Source organism: Erithacus rubecula, assembly GCF_903797595.1.
Source record: "Erithacus rubecula genome assembly, chromosome: 22".
Lineage (NCBI taxonomy): Eukaryota > Metazoa > Chordata > Aves > Passeriformes > Muscicapidae > Erithacus > Erithacus rubecula.
Window position 1 is genome coordinate 1,700,765 of NC_136674.1, and position 19,698 is coordinate 1,720,462.

General features: G+C 46.9%; 1 protein-coding gene across 4 annotated transcripts; it reads right to left on the reverse strand.

The window, feature by feature from the left end:
* Positions 1-1,341: 1,341 nt before the first annotated feature.
* Positions 1,342-18,130, reverse strand: GGNBP2 (gametogenetin binding protein 2). Of its 4 annotated transcripts, none has more exons than XM_079324955.1 (15): positions 17,974-18,130; positions 17,196-17,323; positions 13,421-13,501; positions 11,657-11,910; positions 10,955-11,053; positions 8,575-8,736; positions 8,385-8,498; positions 6,716-6,925; positions 5,633-5,807; positions 4,566-4,760; positions 3,897-4,047; positions 3,539-3,664; positions 3,307-3,458; positions 2,685-2,933; positions 1,693-2,019 (listed from the first exon to the last, which is right to left on the reverse strand). In XM_079324955.1, exons 2-15 carry the CDS (start codon positions 17,286-17,288, stop codon positions 1,816-1,818), a joined length of 2,265 nt encoding a protein of 754 aa, XP_079181081.1. In that variant the 5' UTR covers positions 17,289-17,323; positions 17,974-18,130; the 3' UTR covers positions 1,693-1,815. The 4 variants fall into 4 exon arrangements, with proteins under 4 accessions (XP_079181080.1, XP_079181079.1, XP_079181081.1 ...); XM_079324952.1 differs by having other exon boundaries at positions 6,722-6,925; positions 17,974-18,106; XM_079324954.1 differs by lacking the exon at positions 8,575-8,736 and having other exon boundaries at positions 1,342-2,019; positions 6,722-6,925; positions 17,974-18,106.
* Between the last annotated feature and the right edge of the window lie 1,568 nt (positions 18,131-19,698).

Consider the following 19,698-nt stretch of genomic DNA (forward strand, 5'->3'; position numbering starts at 1 on the left):
CCATGGACACCGGGAGCCGCCCCGGGAACCGCCCATGGACACCGGGAACCGCCCATGAACACCGGGAACCGCCCCGGGAACCGCCCATGGACACCGGGAACCGCCCCGGGAACCGCCCATGGACACCGGGAACCGCCCCGGGAACCGCCCATGGACACCGGGAACCGCCCATGGACACCGGGAACCGCCCCGGGAACCGCCCCGGGAACCGCCCATGGACACCGGGAACCGCCCCGGGAACCGCCCATGGAACCGCCCATGGACACCGGGAACCGCCCATGGAACCGCCCACGGACACCGGGAACCGCCCCGGGAACCGCCCCGGGAACCGCCCATGGACACCGGGAACCGCCCATGGACACCGGGAACCGCCCCGGGAACCGCCCATGGACACCGGGAACCGCCCATGGACACCGGGAACCGCCCCGGGAACCGCCCATGAACACCGGGAACCGCCCCGGGAGCCGCCCATGGACACCGGGAACCGCCCCGGGAACCGCCCATGGACACCGGGAACCGCCCCGGGAACCGCCCATGGACACCGGGAACCGCCCCGGGAACCGCCCATGGACACTGGGAACCGCCCCGGGAACCGCCCCGGGAACCGCCCATGGACACCGGGAACCGCCCCGGGAACCGCCCATGGACACCGGGAACCGCCCCGGGAACCGCCCCGGGAGCCGCCCCGGGAACCGCCCATGGACACCGGGAACCGCCCATCGGCACCGGGAACGGGGAAACGCCCCTGGGCACGAGGACACACCCATTGGCACCGGGGACACGCCCTGGACACGCCCATTGCCCTCGGGGACACGCCCATTGCCCTCGGGGACACGCCAGCCCAGGCTTTGGGAACGCGGCGGGTTTTTGTTCCCCCGCCTGAAAAGGCCCCGGGTGGATGCACCGAGCAGGGAGGCAGCAGAGGGGAAACGGGTGTGCAGAGAGCAGAGCATGAGGGGAAGGGGCCAGGATGCTCAAATAATTCCCAGGAAGGTATGAGGAAACAGATTAATTGGGGCAGAAGTATTGAATTAATGAAAGGGTGGGATTTAATGATGTCCCCAAACTGGCCCAATCCACTCCCCACAGGGTGCTGCCCTCAGGCAGGGATTTCCAGAGCACAGCCCCTGGCAATCCCTTATCCCACTCCTGGCAGCACAACAGGCCCCTGACCCTGAGCAGTGCCAGGCTGAGATGGTGCCACCAGCACCATCCCCAAACCACAGCCCTGGAGGAGCACAGAGCCTGTTTTCCAAGGATTTATCCTTTCCCCAACCTCCACCCCCCTGAACCCCAGGAACTGAACACCCCCTGAGTACAAAGAGACACCCACCTCTACTCTGCATATTAATAAATATTCTTTATTTAAATTTTTGCACATTGCGCTTTAGCATATTACATCCAAAACATTTTGCAAATGGATGTCTACTTTGTAAAATCTTATATTCAGCTCCTTGTCATTCTGTACAGAATTATAGGTACAACATTACTTTGCCACTAGTTTGCTTTTTGTAAGTCTCACAGGAAGAGAAACATTGAATGAAAAGAGATGGCTTAAATTAGAAGAGAGGCTTGCACAGCTATTCAACTAAAGATACAAGCCTGGAGAAAGAACAAAATTAAGGAAATCACCTCCACCAGCCTCCCCCTGAAAAAAAAAAAAAAAAAAAAAAAAAAAAAAAAGAGGGAAAAAAAAAAAAAAAAAGAATCACATTAATTTAAGATAAAATTTTGCCGTAAGTCACTAAATGAAGTTTGGAAGGAGAAGGCGCAGTAGTCATGTCGAGTTTCAGTGACAGACAGACTGGACTGGGCTCAGTTGGCTCCAGCTGTTGCCAGCCAGCTGTTGCAGACGGGCCCCTTGTGGTCGTTGAGGCGACAGTACTTGTTGAACTTCTCCTTCAGGTGCTGCCGGTACTGCTCCCGGTTGCTGTAGAAATTCTTGTTGTTTGCCATGAAGGATTGGATTTCATCCTGGGAGATGAACAGTTCCTCATCAGAGGTACACTCTGATTCATCCTGCAATGAGAATGGGCATGTCAGAGCTGCAGCACAGCTGGCAGTCCTGTCATCCAGCCCAAATCCCAGCTGGATATTCTGGACACCCCATTCACACACAGGGCTCTGGGTTGGGTCAGAAGCAGCAAATTCAGTACAATGGATCCAAATTTGCTTCAGTCTTAGCACATTCCCATGGGAAGAGGATGGATATTATTAGAGGGGTTTGGGGGAAAGAAAAGGGGGAAAAGGAGGGCAGTGAGAGAAAAATGAAAGGAGGGAAGATGAAAAAAGGAAAGGAAGGGAAAGAGAGCAGGGAAAGAAGAGAGAGAGAGAGCAGGGATAAAAAAGAAAGCCAAGGTTCAAACAAGTGGAAGAAGATGGAAAAGGGAGAGTAAAAAGCTGCCCAAGGAGCCTGCAGTGGGAAGTAACATTTGAGACCTGAAGGCAGCAATAATGCCCACTTCATGTTATGGAATAATGCAATCCTTGACAATGAGCACTTGCAACACGAGTTCTGTCACTGCATTCCAGTGACAATTTCTCCTCCTCTGCAAAGCATTCAATTACAAACATCTCAGGGAACTGAACACTGGGACTCAATTCCTCACTGGGACTTGAGCTCTCAGCCCCTAAGATTAAAGCAGGATGCTCCAACCTTAAATTCAAAGGCGGCGGTTACTTACAAGGAGTTCCACTAAGCTTTTGGCACCTTTTCCAGTATCAGGGACAAGTGACATTTCTGTAGGTTCTGCAAACTGTGACACATTTTTCATATGCTCAAACCAAGGCAACTGCTGGCCACTTTTGTCTGCGCTACAGCAGCTCTCAGCGTGTGTGTCTTTGGTCTTGTCGCGGTGAAACTCTGTGTGCGTGAGATTTCCTGAGGTCTCTCTGCTACCTGCATCTGCCAGACAGCTCCCAAGTTTCTGAATCTGCAAGGGAAAAGAGCCTGAAGTCAACTGCCAGTGGTGTTTGATGGGGGATATTCCAGTTTGAGATGGAAGCAGAGGGAAAAGAGGAAGGTTCAAAGGTGAGCGAGGGTAGGTATTTGTATGTAAATGTGTGCCTGAGGAGCTGGGGGTGGCACATTCACTGAGAGTGAGTAAAAGTGCACATCCATAGAAGAGATTCCACCATAACCTACTCTAGGAAGAACCTCAATCCCAAAACTTGGGATGACAAGGGAACAGGAGACCCCTGTTGTCCCATTTTCAGCATAAGTCTCAATGGGAACTTAAAATCCTTCTGTAACTACTTCCAAATGTAAGCATTTAGAGAAGCATCTGGCAGAGCCGTGTTCCTTACATGGTCATTCTCACACTTCAAAGCTTTACTTTTCTTTTTCTTCTTTTTGTTTTTGCCTTTTGTGTTACTCTCCTCTGCATTGGCCCAGCACTCCACACAGCTGTCTCCATCCTCCTCCTTGTCGTCGCAGCGATGGACGCAGGCATCGTCCCCTGCAAAACACAGCCAAAATTCTTTTGAGATGCTGCACTCTGGGGATATTAAATCATCATTATCTTCTTCCCAAACCTACCATTTTCATCATGGTTGCAGATGCCCTCAGTGCAGGCCACGTCCGAGCCCTCCCGGGACCCCGTTTCGCTGCCCTCCATGCTCGAGGAATAGCCACAGTCGCTGCCAGTACAGTGTGGAGACAAACCTGAGACAGAGGCCACAATTACTGCCATCTGTAGGAACTGCTGCACATTCTTTAGTTATGCCTCTACCAAGGAAGAATTCAGACAACCCCAGACAGGTTTAGGTTGGAAGGGTCCTTAAAATAATCACCTCATTCCACCTCCTGCCAGGCAAGGACTCCTTTTTAAAACCAATGTTCACCCCATGAATGGCAAATGCTTTTTGAAAATGAAAAATGTTGACATTTGACATACCTTTCTTGATTTTAGGTGAGCCTAATAGGGTACCACTACTAGGACAAGTGCAAGAAGTGCTTTCATTAGTAACAATTACTTCTACACAGTTGTTGGCTTCTTCAGTGCTACCACAGGCTTTGCAGCTGCTTTCCGTGAAGTTTGAGTTCTCCTTCAAACAGAAACAAAAAACACTTTCAGAAACTGAAAGCAGCTCAGCCAGCACTTTTGTAAAGGATACTCTTTCCATGAGAAAAACCAGCTGACACTGACTGATAACAGCATTGCTTAGAATTCCTCACAAGTACAACACAACTAAACAAAACCCCAAGCAATTTACCTTGACCCACAGTCACAGCCCATTAAGGTCAGCCAAGAGATCCTGAATAATAATTGCACCTCTCCAAAAATCAGTGGTAATTGTCTACAAGCAGCATTTGAATCCCCAGGTTCTGAGTGATCTTTAAGTTGAAAAAATAATCTGGCATAACCTGAACCTCAGACTTAAGATTAAACACAACCCACCCCACCAAACCCCAAAAGCTGAGGCTTCCCAGGTAAGCACTTTACAAAGGCTCTGCTCATCTGAAATTAAATTCTAGCAAGGACCAAAATACACCAAAATCCCTCAAGAATGGAACAGTGAGCTGATGGATGAAGCCCCAAAAAACCCCAGCTATGCACATTTACCTTTGCCTGATTGATTTCCTTCTCTTCTGCTGCCTGCAGAGGAGCAGGGATCTCACACACACATTTATTTTTCCGTCTGTTCTTCCGCTTTTGGCGTTTCTTCTCTTGTTTAAGCTCTCTCACTCTCTCTTCTTCTGAAAACTCTTCACAGAGCTGCTCCAATCGACTAATGCCCTGCACTTTTTCCACAGCCATCTGTTGGCAGAGGTTAAATCCAGTTACAGAAGTTATCACAATTCAAGCTTTTACATTTATAAAAAAGGAGAAGGAAAACAGCCAGGAATGAAGTGCCAGTAACACAACTACTGTTACAGGAGCAAAATGCCCACCCAGATGCAGTCACTTGGTTTAGCTTGCTGGAAACTCATGTGGGGAAGCTCTGGGTTGCACCTATGGCCCAGATTCACATTTTTCAGTGAAGAGTTGCAGATTTTGATTCATTATTGGATCTGTGATACTCTGATCCTGTGGGAGTAAAAAACTTCAGAACTAACCAGCTCAATGTTCCATTATGATCTTTCCCAAACTGATTTTCCTTCTCCTCCTCTGATGTTTTAGAGAGAATAGTTATTATGAATGGAAGGTGAACATAACAAAAAAGATCCACGTCATTTAAAATGGCAATTAATATTAAGTATTGTATTGTAAAATGGTAATTAATTTTAAGTATTAAAGGAGTTCTGTCTGAAGCTCAGGATCCCACAGCATCACAATGCATTCAGAACAAACTGAACACAAGAGTTTACAACCACTTCTTAAATTCAAAAGCCCATCCTCCACTTTTACCCATAGACCAACCAAAAACTGTTGTAGCCTCAGCTACTTTCAATGCAATCAGGTAGAAAGGCACAATTAATACCACAGAAAGTTCAGTGCACTGTCATGGGCAGCTTGAAAATAAAAGCAAACCCTGAAAGACACTCCAGCTGTGCTGTGCATGAATGTCACACAGCTGCAGGAGGGATGGCATTCCTTCCAGCCCAAGTTACACAGCAGAAAACAGATCCCAGTGACAATGAGGCCAGCTCAGCCATTCAGACTGGACACAGGTGGAGTTTGGTTTTTACCTCAAAGCTCTTGCGCAAAGCATCGACCCCCAGGTAGAAGAGCATCTGCCACGTCTGCTCCTCAGCCCGCAGCTTCTGCCAGATGCGGTGCAGCCTCTCGTACAGGTGGATGCCCAGGCAGGTGAGAACCTCCTCCTGGGCAATGTCTATGGTCTTGGCGTGCCTCTCTCTGCGTCTGGGGGAAAGGGGAACCAAAGCACACAGCTGTTAGAGCAGCTGGAAGCCAACCAAGGCATCAAAGCAGGGCTGACGTGTCCTCTGGAGGTACAAGTGCAGCTGTGTTTGCAGGAGCAGCCTGGCAGGGCTCTGCTGTGCTGCATGCAGATGCAAAATAGAAAGGAACAGGTCAAAGCCACCACTGTGCCTTGCCACCTCTGGCTTCAGGTGCCACGTCCTGCTCTTGCTAAGAGGGATCGAGTTTAAATGCCAGAGATGCATTCTTTTGCATCCTGAAATTTGCTGGAATTATTTCAGCAAATTAGTTCACCATCAGTTAGCTCAAGCTGAGTAAACACACAGGGAATTTTGTACTTTACTTACCGTGCGGGGTACAAACATTTCAATATTAATCTGTTCATTGTCCATCTATTATCTATCAATCTGTTCAGGGAAAACTACTGTGAAAGGATTTGCCCTCCTTGTTAAACAGCTTTAAAGGCATTGAGGATGATCTTTAATGTCACTTCCAACTCATTCTATGATTTTCCAATACTGAGCTCAGAATTGTCCTTTTCACTGGAAGGTTTTAAGATGTTTTAAAAAGGTTCAGAAATACACAAATGGCAACAAAACTAACTTGGATACTTGGCATTTGGCAAAACTCAACCAGGGCTCTCTTTCTATTTAGCATATTTGAACACCTCAGTGGACAAGCAAGGAGTGAACAAACCACAAGACACTTGCTAACTTTTTCCTGAAACCTCCCAAGCGCTCGCTCACCGCGAGCCTACACCCGGTACAGAATATCACAACCACGACTTCATCACACAGCAAAGAGGCAAAAAAAGCCACTTTGGGCAAAGACATTGGAGAGTCAAATAAAGAAGCAAAGCGCTAGATAGCCCACTCTAGCCAATTACATACTCATACCCTCCTGCGAACTCGGGCTCGGCCCGGCCCAAGAGGTGCGCGATGAAGTCGGTCTCGCAGCACACATGGATGTGGCGCTCGTGGGGGCAGCAGCGCAGCCCCTCGTACAGGGCAGCACAGTAACCCTTCTCCTTGCTGCAGTCCAGCTCTCCTATCAGGATGTTGTAGGCACGCAGAACTTTGTTCTTGCAGTCGGTGCAAAACCTGGGGGGGGAAGGGGAAGGTCAGGCTTGAAACGCAGGAAAGCGGTGATGGGTCCGAATTGGGGAACTGGAGCGTCCAAAAATGGGATTGTTGGAGTGTTTTGGAATTATTATCCACCTGAACTGACCATGAATTATTCTACAATAGTAACCTGGATATCAAACTTCTGTCCTCCAAAGCGAATCCTTGATTTGAACAAATTCCCACATAGAATTCAACTCAAAGATCAGAAATCTCAACACTGAGCAAAAACCAGTGCAAAATCCCTCTCTCAAGTAATCAACCACATCACCTTCTAGCAATTCTTCAAAGTGTACTCAAGTGAGTGATAAGAAATAAGGCAAAGTTTCCTCTGGGGCCTGCTGTACAAGAGCAATCCTTGTTTCCACTACAAACATATTTTGAATTATTAGATTGCTGTGCTGATGGCCAAATGAGCAGTATTTATAACACAGCAGCTTCATTTTAAACATGTGACAGCTCATGTGTGACAAGAGCACACTTATAATTAAAATACAAGCAAATCAAGCTCATTCTGTGTCATAAGAGGAGTAACCTTCAAGAGGCTACAAGATCTCTTGCTGGATGACTCTAAAAATGCAAGTCAGACAAGCTGCTCACATTTCAGCTCACAAATGCCAGCTCTGGATGGTGTTTTTTCCCTTTCCTAATATCTCCAGCCAATTGACAGCACTAAGTCCAACCTATTTTGCTGTTAGACCTATGATACCTGTCTGCTTTCTGTGGTGGAAGGAGAGAAAACAGCAGTATTATTGCAGGTTAGCACCAGGAAGGCAGCCAAGGCAGTGTTTAATGTCACAGGAGATTAAAGTTATGTTGTTTCCAAAGTGTTATTTCCACAGCACCTCCACCCCCGTGCCCATCTGTGCCCCCACAGTTGATATCAGAACCTTGAGACTGCTGGAAATTAAAACTTTTCAATCAGCACAGCAGGTCCTGTGCACATGCAACTATAATTTAATGGTTTATTTCTGCCCTGCAAGAGAGATTTAACAGCACCAGGCATAAACAAGTGGTTAAAAAAAGTGATTTAAAGGCAACACCAAGACTAAAATCTGCTTGCACCAGTGCAGTTCACAGGATTTTGAAATGGCACATACTCTCTGAAAGCCTAAAAACAGGCACAGCCCAAGAGCAGTGGAAGAGTAAATGAGAACACACAATTTTTAAACATTAAACTGCAAATCATCATTTAATCCTAGCCAAAAAAATTAAGCAGCTATGATTCCATCAGAAGTCTCCACATTTTCCCTTTCATTAAACACAGTATTTCACCACCTTTGTACAATCTGGCAAAGTCCCTCATCACCACCAAGCTGAGATCTTCAGCTTCACAAGAAAAGAATCCTCTACATTTTGACCTCCCAAAAATGTGCATTTTAACCTCCCAAAAACATGCATTCCCCAAGAGGCAGGTGTGGTTTCCCCTTTCACATACCTGTGTTTCCTCAGGTAGGTTTCTAACGTTTCTAGGAGACAGCTGGAGTCAATCAGGACCACTTCATCCCTGCACTCCTGGGACATGAGCTCCCACACATCCATCCAGCAACCCCTGGAAATGAGACACAAAATTCTTCATTTTCCTGCTGGGGGGCAGCAAAGAAGCCCAGCAGAGCCTCATTTTTTACCTGACTGCTCCCTGGGAAGGTCCATAGCAGAAAACGATGCTACACTTGCTCTCTTTCCTCTTCCTGTCTTCTCTATTTTTCTTAACTGCTCTTAATTTCTTTGAACTGAGTCTGCTACTGCTCCTTTCACTGTCACATAGTATTACCAAACATTTTTCAGACCTATAACATATATTATCAGCTAGTTATTTTCCCTAAACAAAATCTTATGGAAAATGCTGCTCTGTTGCTTAATTTGAATTCTTTCTATGTTAAGCCTTAATATTTATGAAAGTTTGGGTGAGAATTGAGATGCAAATTTTGCTGTCCATGTTTATAACCCAGACTCACAGCTGCAAACCAGTTGTGATTTTTTTATTACAAGTCTAAACACATACAAGTTTTAATACTTGTCAGCTGAAGACAATTTGGTAAAATAACAAAAGGAAAAAGCAAAACAAAAAAACCCAAACAACTTTCACCATAAAACATCTGTTAGAATACCAAAATAACTTTACAACTCACATTTGGATGTGTTAAGAGTGAGCAAAAAATGCACTTTAATAACAAGTCATGTTACTTACAGGCTTGTCTACACTTGACACTTTATCAGAATGGTCATTTCTGTCTTATGGGTACAGCAGAGTAGAAAAATGGGAAGAAGGAGCCCCATTTTCTAATTACAGGAGTTTTATGTGCCAGGTCAAGAGTTTGCATTTAGGAGTTTCAAACACTCTGAGCCCCAAATGGAGCTGAGGAGCCAAAAGCCAGGCACAGAGTGAGGACAGCAAGTAAGCCTCAATTGGCATGAGCTGCTTACATAACTCCTCTAATTAAACACACAGCTCCAACTCAAAGCCTTTTTTGTGTGCAGGAAATGCCCAACAGATGCAACTCATCTCAAGGAGATTCTTGTAAAGATGTGGAGCAGGAGCTCTATGTCAAGAACAATCCATGAAGTTGGGTCTGTGATATCTGGGTGACTCCACAGCCCAGCCAGAGGCTGTTTGTGTCCCCTGCAGGCAGATTTATTGCAATTTCTATCAGTGCTGATACACTCTGCTCACTTCTGTACAGAACAGAGGGGTTGCAGCTGAGCAAGGGAGTGCAAGTCCTGCTTCTTCAGCAAACTGCACTGCTTGTCCACAGGCCATGTTCTCTGATAAGCCCAAAGTTTTACCTGCAGAGTATAAAATATTGTTCTTCATCACACTCCCCATTAACCTGCCAGCACCCAAAGTACTAATGGGATGTATTTCAGCATGAATTGAGGAAATAAAAGCAGCATTTTCCTCTCTATTCATTCAGTTTTAGAATTGTTCTACCTTGCCAAAGTGCTAACTGCAGGTTCCACAGCATCTGTTCTCACAGAAAAGATTAAGCTACTAAATATAAAAAAAAAAACCCAAAAAACCAAAACCCACTTTCAAGATGCTATGAATTTGCTTTATTTAAAAAAGAAATAAATACATTCACCCCTATACTCTCAGGATCTTGTGTAACATAAGCTTTAAACTAATTTAGTGAAAGGCCTTTAACCAAAATATAATAGAAGATAATGATTAGCTCCCAGTATCCTCAAGCAGCACAAAGAAAAATCAAGTGTCAAATTCCACATGCTTGGTATCCCAGGGGATTTAACTAAACCCAGAGAGACTCCAATCTGCATAGAAAAATACATGTCCTGTAACTGGAAACCATGAGCAAGCTTTCACAGGTTGGAGGTTTAACTAGCAGAACACAGCTGAGTAAAAAAGGTCCAGACACCCCAATTAAGCACAAGAGACTAATTTATTGGTCATCATATGAAAAAATAAATATATAAATAAAAGGAGCCACTCCACAAACAAGAAACCTCCCTAAAATCCACAATAGATTTACAGGGAGTGTTTTTCTGCTTAACCAGCTGGAATAAATCATTTCAACTTCAAGACAGAGGAATATATGCATATTGTTCAGTGGTGGATTCAAAACATGCTGCCACTTTTGAGAAAATGCTTTTTTTATGGAGTTCCAGTTTTAATGCTGCATCCAACCACAATAAAGCTTTTGGTTAACAGTTGTGCAAGGCATTTTTAATAATCCCTTGCAAAATGATGTATATTTATTTAGCATGTACCCTTTGACCTCAATGTGAGAAAATCTGCTGAGTAACCATTCAGGTCTAGAGCACAAAAACCAGTTTGTCTTTCTGGAGTATTGCTTATATCACAGTGCAGAAGCCATCCAAGCCCTGAGCATGCCCAAAATTCCTGGTGCTTCTGTTCCTCTCCCCAGTAACTATTTAGGTCTGCTACAATCCAACTGCTACCAAATCAGAGCATAAAAATTGATCTCAATGCTTAAAAATAAATTAGTCTCAATACTTTGCTTCCTTAAAATACTGAGCACATTGACTTACCCCAAAGGTTTTGGTTTGTGTGTGTCCAGGGAGTGGAGTTGACACCTCTTGTTCTTCTTACTTTTAGGAATTGCATCAATCATGTCATTCAGTTTGGACCTATTAGAGAAAAAAAAAAAAAAAAAAAAAGAGAAAAAAGTGAGGAACTTTGTATTCTGAAAACCACTGGATCACATTACACTACCTAACTCTCTCCCCCCATCCCAATCTCCTCAACTCTGCACTAACCTTCCCTACTTTTCCTGCTAACTGGAGCAAGAAGAACAAGCTGGAAGGCCAAGGCACACTGTGCTGAGCACTCACTGTTTGCTCTGCTGACAGCTCAGGAACTAATGGCACTGGGGGATTCATTGTGCTCACCAGGCCCTGAAGGTTTCACTTTCTCAGTGTTACCTTTCCACCCAAGAGCAACAAACTTTAGTGGAAAAAAATCAACACTTATTTTATCTTTTTACAAGCCAAGTAATGAAGCAAACACTCTTTTTCCAGAGACCACAAAAACCCCGCAGCACCTGTATCAGACTGAACATTAAACACTGGCATCTTCCAACTGCAGCTGCTGCCATCAAAGATTAGATTTGCTTTTCTCCCAGTTTAAACAACAAACAGCTGTAATTATGGATGTTTTAGAGGACACCGTGCTGTGCCAACTCAGCACGGCCACGAAGGCAGCAGGGATGGCACGAGCAGCCTGCCACTGACCCATGCACGTAGAAGAGTGTGTAAAGCTTCTTGGCATCAGTCATGCAGCTTCTGGTGACTGAGAGCACCCCCTTGGGCCCCACGGTGAGGGGCTCCAGGGCAGGGTTCCCTGACTCCACCAGCTGGGAGAAGAGGCGCTCCACGCTGCGCCGGCAGCCCACGCACGGCACCAGCTGCGACAGCGCGCTCAGCACCTCCCGCGACGTCACCATCATGGCAATGTTCAGGTCCTGCTGCTTCAGCATGCTGTGTCTCTGGAAAAAAAAAAAAACAAAAAAAAACATGATTAAACAATTTTTATTTCTCCTCTTTCTTGTCTCCTTTTACTGCAAATGCTGCTTTGGAATAACTGTCCTAGCTGGGAAATCCTTTTTCTTCGCCTCGGCGCAGGTGTTGTAGGAAAAGTTTTCATCTTCTGCTCACACTTGTTTTATCTTTGGCATATGGAAAGGAAATTTCATGGAAATCTCCTTTACAACCAGCTTGCTCTGACAATTTAGCAGTATTTTTCCTGGAAGGCTGAATGCCATTTCCCATTACAATCCTACTAGCTGGAATTAAAGAAAGCACACATTACTCCTCAGAGCAAAGCCTTTGACTTCAGCAGTGCACATCCAAAGCCTGCTATTAATAGAACATTAATGAGAACACCTTCTAATATTGCTTACATCAATAAACATCAATAAACAGTTGTAGATGTCCTGGCCCCTGTGTCAAACACATCCAGGCACACATCCCCACAAAGAACAAATACCCTTCTAGTCCTTCTGACTGCCTTGGCTTTCAGCAGCTCTGGGGTGCCAGAGTCCCTCCCTCACACCCCAGCACACAAATCCACACCTGAGTTGTATCTGCACAGGGAAGGTCATGCCAGAAGAGTATTTTCTGTATTACTGTCACATCACACAGGCAAACACTCCTCATGCACAAAGGATTTGCCACAGCTTCTGGGTAAAGGAAGAAAAGACCACACAGTGCAGCAGAACTCACATCCACTGAAAAGAGAAAGTGTTCTCAGCTCCTTCTATACAATATGGAAAACAGAGGTAGCATCAGGTAACATTTAAGGTTTTTGCTCTTAGAGGAAGGCCCATTAAATCATCTGCCAAGCACTATCACTCTGCAATAACCCTCCTTCCTGTAATTAATTGCAGGAGTCACAGCAAAGCAGGAATGAGCTATTTTCACAGCCCAGCTACACTTGGCATGCAGCACGTGTCTGCACTGCTGCTGTCAACCCTGAGCAAGGCCCTGCCACTGCAGAGCAGCAAACTCTGCCCCTCTGGACTGCAAGGGGCACCACTCTGCAGCTGCTACAGGTGCCAGAATATGGCACATCAGGCTCCAGGATCAAAGTTTCTGGGGTAACACAAAACCAATTCTCACTACTCATCTATATAAAAATCTACAAATTGGCACATAAATTCTACCCTGGTGTGGGTACTAATCATTCAAGCAATCCACACTTCCACTTGGAAAGGCAGTTCAGAAAAACACAGATCAAGATGTATTGAGAAGCTGCAGCTCCCACTGTAAGCTCTGAGCTGTCAGACATGCAGCAATTGCCTCCTGACAAGACAATGTGCAATAAAAGCTGTGGAATCCAGAGCAGCAGAACCCAGTGCACTTTGGTACCAATGTGTGATTGCTCCCAGGTGCTGACGTGTCTGAGGCATTCCAGGAGTCACAACCTCCTGGAGAAGCAAAACCACAAACCTGAGGAAAGCAAAAAAAAAATCTCACTTCTTAAGAAGCATTATTTACCTGGATGAACTGTTTCAGTTGTGTACTGTTATTCTGATGTCCATCGAGGTTCAGCACATTATCAGGAAATTCCATCACCATCTATACAAGACAGGAAAAACAATTTAAAGAGGAGTTTTCAGACAAAACAAACAAACAAACAAAAAAAGTCAAACAGAACATTGGTTGTTTTGCTTTCTTGGGGGAAATAAGAGTGAAATTATGTTAAATGCTCATTCTTTTCACATAATTACTGGAGCTTGGGAAAGGATAAAAGTAACTGTTTCAGATAGTGAATGTTTCAGCAAAGTAATAAATGCTTCATTAATAAAATGTTCTAGAGGCAGTTTATAAATAGCAACTCTTAAATAGCTGTAAAAAAGCAAAAGTTGCTAAATGGACCATCAGTATTTATATTATCATCTACATGACTTGACACCCTGCTTCAGTTTAAAAAAACAACAACAAAAAAACAAACCAAACTTCCACACACTGAGATCTAAATGGACCCAACAGCATAACTCAATTTATAAAGCTCTGAGGAAACAGTCACAACAGTTTAATGACAGAGTCGACTCCTCCAAAGGCTAATTTCAAACCATATTAACCCAACAAGGTACTCCAAGGCATAGTTTGCTTTGTGTGATTGCAGCTGCAACTCTCCAGAGGCTCAAAGCAAAATGTTAAGCCTACAGAACAATGTGATTACTTGTAAGTAATTAATAACGTTTCTTATCAAATTACTGAGAAACAAAGAGGGCAATTTCTTGGGAGGAGGAAGAAATCAGCAAAGAAACTTTCAGCCAAAAATCCAACTGTGTAACCGTGGAATAAAACGAAAGCAACTAGAAAAATGTGCAAAGACTGGCTTAGTTCTCTGTCCAAACTGAGAGAGAGGGAATTTGTCAATATGAATATTGGAAGTTCATGTTAAAATCTGAAAGACATTATAACAACTTTGGTAAATAACCCCAATGCAAATAACACCAAATAAAACTGATTCATCCCTTTTCCTTCTTCCACCTTCCCCCAGCTGTGAAGGCAGAATTCCCTGCTGTCTGCCTAATTGCCACCACTACCTCCAGAGAACTCACACTCACTTTTCCAGGCACTGAACAGCACTCCAAAATAAACAGCATTTCCCTGAGAGCAAGGCACTGCTGTGCCATCCCGTGTGCCCCATCTGAGTGTTGGCACAGCTGCTTTATCTCTGTGCAGAGCAGTGCCAATCCCATCCCCCAGATCCTCTGCCAGCTCCCCCACCCCTGATCCATCCCCAGCACAGATTTGCAGCTTTTCTCCATCACTAGTGTGGTGTTTCTGTGGGCCAGGAGCTACAAGCTAAAGTAAAAGCTCTATCTGTTAATAACAGACAAAAAGAGATAAATCTGCCTGTTTCTCCCTCCTCACCTTCATCTCCCACTATCAGACAACACCCTGAGGTATTTTGTACAACAGAGCAAAAGAATCAAAGACTAAATTAATTCATGTGTCTGATGAGATTTTATTAAGTGGTTAAACATCAACCACCATCACACCCTGAACTGGGAAAAGGGGGGAAAAAAAATCCTGTAATACCACATCAAATGGAATGCCTTCTAGAAACCATAAAAGCTGCTTAAGAAATGAAAAGGGCTCAATAGTGAAACCTCCTTTAATTTCTGGCTGAGCCAGAAGGAACAGGGAAGTGTGGTGGTGAAGAATGCACTCAGGGCAGCAGATCTGCTGCACCTGAGCTACTACAAAGCCAGAGCACATGGGCCATCCACTCCTCATTTGCAATCACCAGCTCACCAATTCCAGGTTTAAGGCACACATTAACTCCTCCAGCTAACTGGCACAGTCCTTGCCATTGTTTTTAAAATTTGACTTTTCAAAGAAGCCAGTTGTTATCAATAACCATCATTATTTTTTAAAGATGGGGCTGCAGATGTAAAATTCTGTTTCAAAGACAGCTGCATGTCTTGTAATAGCTCTCATTAAGTATTTAAAAAATAAATTATAGATGATAGACAAGGAAGCTCAGAGTTCATTCACTTACTTCTGCAGATTTTTTTTTTTAAATAAAAGCCTCCAGAAACCACCTAGAAATCCAAATAGTTTGTAACAACAGTAACACAAAAAAAAAAAAAAGATTAAATGGACACAAGGTAAGATTTTTTTTTTCCCATGGTGAGGATGACTTGCACTTGCATAAATGCCTTTCCTGCAGATGGATATAAAACTGATTTACAGCTAGAGGCTCCTTTCAATCATGAGGATGGTGTAAAAAGCAGAAGGGCAGCAACAACACAGTGCAATTACACAGAGTTTGGGCCTGGTGTTAAATTCTGGGACTAAATCACAAATGGAATTTTAGGTCTGCTGAAGTCATCCACCTGGTAGAGCTGAATTTTTCACTCTCAAGTTATTACACACAACAAAAATAAAAAAAAGAGTGTGGCAACTCTGCATGACACAAATTAATGGGTAATGTTTGCAGTGAGTCCAGGAAGGAGAGAGAAAAAAATAAAATAAATAAATACCCAAGAGCTTAAAACCACATGGAAAATGAATGGGCACAATAACTTTCAAGGTGTGGCCAAGACACCAAAAAAAACTCAAAACTTGCACTATTCCTACACAGTGCTGGGTTTTTCCAGGTCATCAGCTCCTCTAGGAGAGGCAGATGCTGCTTTGGACAACTTCAGGGGAAACTTTGCCTAATACCTGAGAGAAGCCAAAAATAGTGATGATATTTGGTAAATGAATAATATGCCACCGTTCAAATTGATCAAAAGTAAAATACAGCAATAGCACTTCCTTCAAATGCAGCAAAAGCACACGGGGCCTGTCTGAAGACATTCTAGTTTTGTTCTGGAAGGTGGAAGAATGGTTTGGGTTGGAAGAGACCTTGAAAATCATCCACTTGCCATGTGCAGGGACATCTTCCTTAGCTGATAAAACTGGGGAATTCTCCCATGCTAAACATTAGATAAGGAATTTAAATCACCCCCATTTTACATCGCTTAAAGTAACAACAGTTACTGTGCCACTATCAAGAGAAATCAAATTTGAATCTTTTGAGATACCGAATTACACTAAGTGCAATATTATTTTCAATACATTTTCATGCTTTAAAAATTAAAGAGCAACTGGCTAGTTAGAGATTTATTTTTTTTTCCTATTTGCTCCGTGTTGTCCTACAATGAAAATTTTGAACCTTCCTCTAAAAACATGACAAGGACCACAACCTGCCCTTAGCTGATTTTTTTTTTTCCCCCCACTGAATCTTCTGGAAACGGCCAAACCACCACGATCTCCAACGCACAGCAACACCCCGAGATGCGAACTCTCCGATTTGTTCCACCCTCCATAAAGGCAGAATTCACTGCCAAGCTTCGCAAAAAACGCCTGCGAGCCTCGCCGGGGCTGTTCCGAGAGCAGCAGCAGCAGCAGCCGGGCTCTCACGGTAACATGGCTCCCTTCCTTCCCCGCTGAAAAATGGCTTTGCTCCACCCTTGAGCACCGAGCCACGCTCGTGGCTCCGGCACAACTTGTGCACAGGCCCCGCCACAGCGATAACTCCCTCATGATGCGGCTCGCCCGCTCTCGCGGCCGGCCATCTGATAAAATATTATTAAAAAAAAAAAAAAAAAAGAAGTTGCCACATTCATCTCTGTTAACCCCAAGTGTTGCAAAGTCCCAAAGATTAAGGCAGCCCGAGGAGGAGCCAGCGAGGCCCGGCGAGGAGGAAAGGCCCGGCCTCGGGAATTGCAACACGCGGGCGCAGCGGGACGGGCCCGCGGGGACTCACCGTGAGGGTGTCATCGATGTACAGGGGGATCTGCCTCTTCTCGAACGGGAACTCCTCCTCGCCGTCCCGGCACACCGCCACCAGCCGCGCCATCGCTGCTGCTGCTGCCGCTTCCTCCCCGCTCCAGCCTGCGGGCGGCCCCGGCCGGAGGTAAACACCCGCCGCGCTTCCCCGCCACACTTTCACCAGCAGCCGGCACCCAGCCTGCGCTCCCCATCGCCTGATTCACCACGCCGAGCCCGGCCCACCCGCCCACCCCGCCGCGAGGGACCCGCGCGGGCCGGCAACGGGCCGGGAATGCGGCAGCGCACGGCCGGCCAGGAGGGGATGGAGACCGCGGCGAGAGGGGGACGCGGGGATCCCAGCGGGGAGACGGAGATAGAGATCTGGGAGGGGAGATGGAGCCCGCGGGGGAAAATGGAGCCGCCGCCCCCCGGCCGCCACCGGCCCAGCGCGGCCGCCGGGAGCCGCCCAGCCCGGCGCGGCTCTGCGGCTCCTCCGCCGCCCCCGGCCCGGCGCGGGGGGAGCCGCCGCCGGCCCGGCGCTGCCCGCGGCGCCCCGCGGAGCGCCTCCAGCGCCCGCCCGCCGCCTCCCCGCGGGCTGCAGCCCGGCTTGCCCCGGCAGACCCACCCCTTCCTCCCGCTGCTGCGCGGCCTCGCCCGGCTCCCCACGCGGGGCTGCGATCACGGCGAGCAGTAAGGGAGAGCCCCACGCTGCCGCCCCTGCCCTCACCTCCCCCGCTCGCAGCGGCGCTGCCCCGCGGCCGGCAGGCCCTTACCGGCTGCTGGCGGCGCTGGGCGGCCCGGGCGCTGTGACAGGCGGGCGGCACCGCGGCTCCGGAGCCGCCTCCTCCCTGCCCGCCCCGGGGCCGCCCCGCCCCGCTCTCGCGAGAGCCGCGGGCACCGCCCGGGCCCGCCCCGGGCACCGGCCCGGCCTCGGGGCCGCCGCGGCGGCAGCGCCCGCGGGGCTCGGGAACGGCGCCGGCCGCGGCAGGAACGGCGCCCGCGGGGCTCGGGAACGGCGCCGTCCGCGGCAGGAACGGCGCCCGCGGGGCTCGGGAACGGCGCCCGGGCCCGGCCGTTGGCCCCGGGGCGTTGGGGGTTACAACGAGCCGGGCGTTAGCGCGGGTAGCAGCACCGCGGGCTGATAAAAACGCGCTGAACTCAACGCTCTGAGGCACGGGGAAGGAAAAGGGAGGCGCGGAGACTCCGCGGTGCCCTGTGCAGGGATAAGCCTTGGACTCGATGTCCTTGGGGCTCGCTGAATCCTCCGCCTCAGACAGGGCAGGATTAAACTGCTCTGCCTGGCGCCTGCAGCACCCCGGTGCAGCCAGCTCGAAATCCTGTGGCTGCTTAAATTAAGCAGACCAGAGAAAAAAAACAAAACAAAACCAAAAAACCCCACCAAAACAACGAACCCAAAGTCTTTCTTGAACTATTGAATAATACAGCTGACCTGTTCGTTCTTGTTGTGTATGGATATAGGCACTAAAGCCCTCACAAGAAAATGCAGGGGAGGTGATTTAAGGACCAGGGTTATTTTTTTCTTGTGTCTACATAAAAACGATGTTTAGTGGAGGAGTTAATTCACTCGAGTTCCTCGTGCAGCAGCTGTGACAGGAGCAACATGTGAAGTGATGGTGCTGCAGGGTTTGCAGCCGGTGTTCTCAAGGTTTTCTGCAGCAGAAAAATTGGGGATTTGTACCAAGGGATAGTTTCTCACACCAGAACATTCTGTACCACCATAAATTGGGTGTTTGCAGGGCTTAGGATCACATCAACAGCATTGTCCCAGGTTTTGGATTCTGGGAGTGCACCTTGATACGAAAAGCACCATTCCATTCCATACAGCTTTCATCCTTGGGATTTTTAATGGTGTTTTTTTTAAGTCGCTGGAACACGCGGCTTGTTTGTGTGGAAAGGCAGCCAGCCCCTTCCTGCACTCATTTGCATGGCCCTCTTTGCCTGGAAGAAATACCTGTTCTCTGGAACAGTGGGGCTTTGAAATAGGATACTGCCTGGAATCTTCGGGGTAACATCTATCTTCAAAAGAGACACCACTGCAGCTGGGAGAGGAGGCATGCTAGAGTGATCTTTAAAAATAATGAGATGTGTTAAGAAGTTAGTGATGTTTAATAAAAGGTTAAGGGTAAATGTAATCAGCTCTGCTCTCCCACCATATCCCAGCATTTTGATACCCTGCCACAAGACCATTTGGTGGAATTATGGCAGTAAAGGCAAAACAATTTCGGTTTTCTTCTGCTTTACTGCTCTTGAAGTAGGTTAACATTATGGTTGAGCCATTAGTCTTTCTACTTGAAATATCTTCAGCTTCTACAAGTTTCTGATTTAAAAAAATGCGCCTTCAATCTGTACAAAGGGTTCTTTGTCTAACACAGCCCAGAGTGAAGTGAAATGCAGAGTTCTGTTCCTTCAGCCACCCAGCCAACAGCTGTGGAGGTGTGTGGAGAGCAGCAGTGTCCTGGTGTTCCCTTTTCACATCT

What these genes read in the sequence shown, in the direction of transcription:
- GGNBP2 (XM_079324955.1), bottom strand. Translation starts at nt 17,288, where the DNA reads ATGGCGCGGCTGGTGGCGGTGTGCCGGGACGGCGAGGAGGAGTTCCCG. An exon ending in CTTTGCGCAAGAGCTTTGAG is followed by an intron (nt 4,761 to 5,632) that starts GTAAAAACCAAA and finishes CTCTGCCAACAG; the next exon opens with ATGGCTGTGGAAAAAGTGCA. An exon ending in CTCACCTAAAATCAAGAAAG is followed by an intron (nt 3,665 to 3,896) that starts GTATGTCAAATG and finishes CCTCTGTCTCAG; the next exon opens with GTTTGTCTCCACACTGTACT.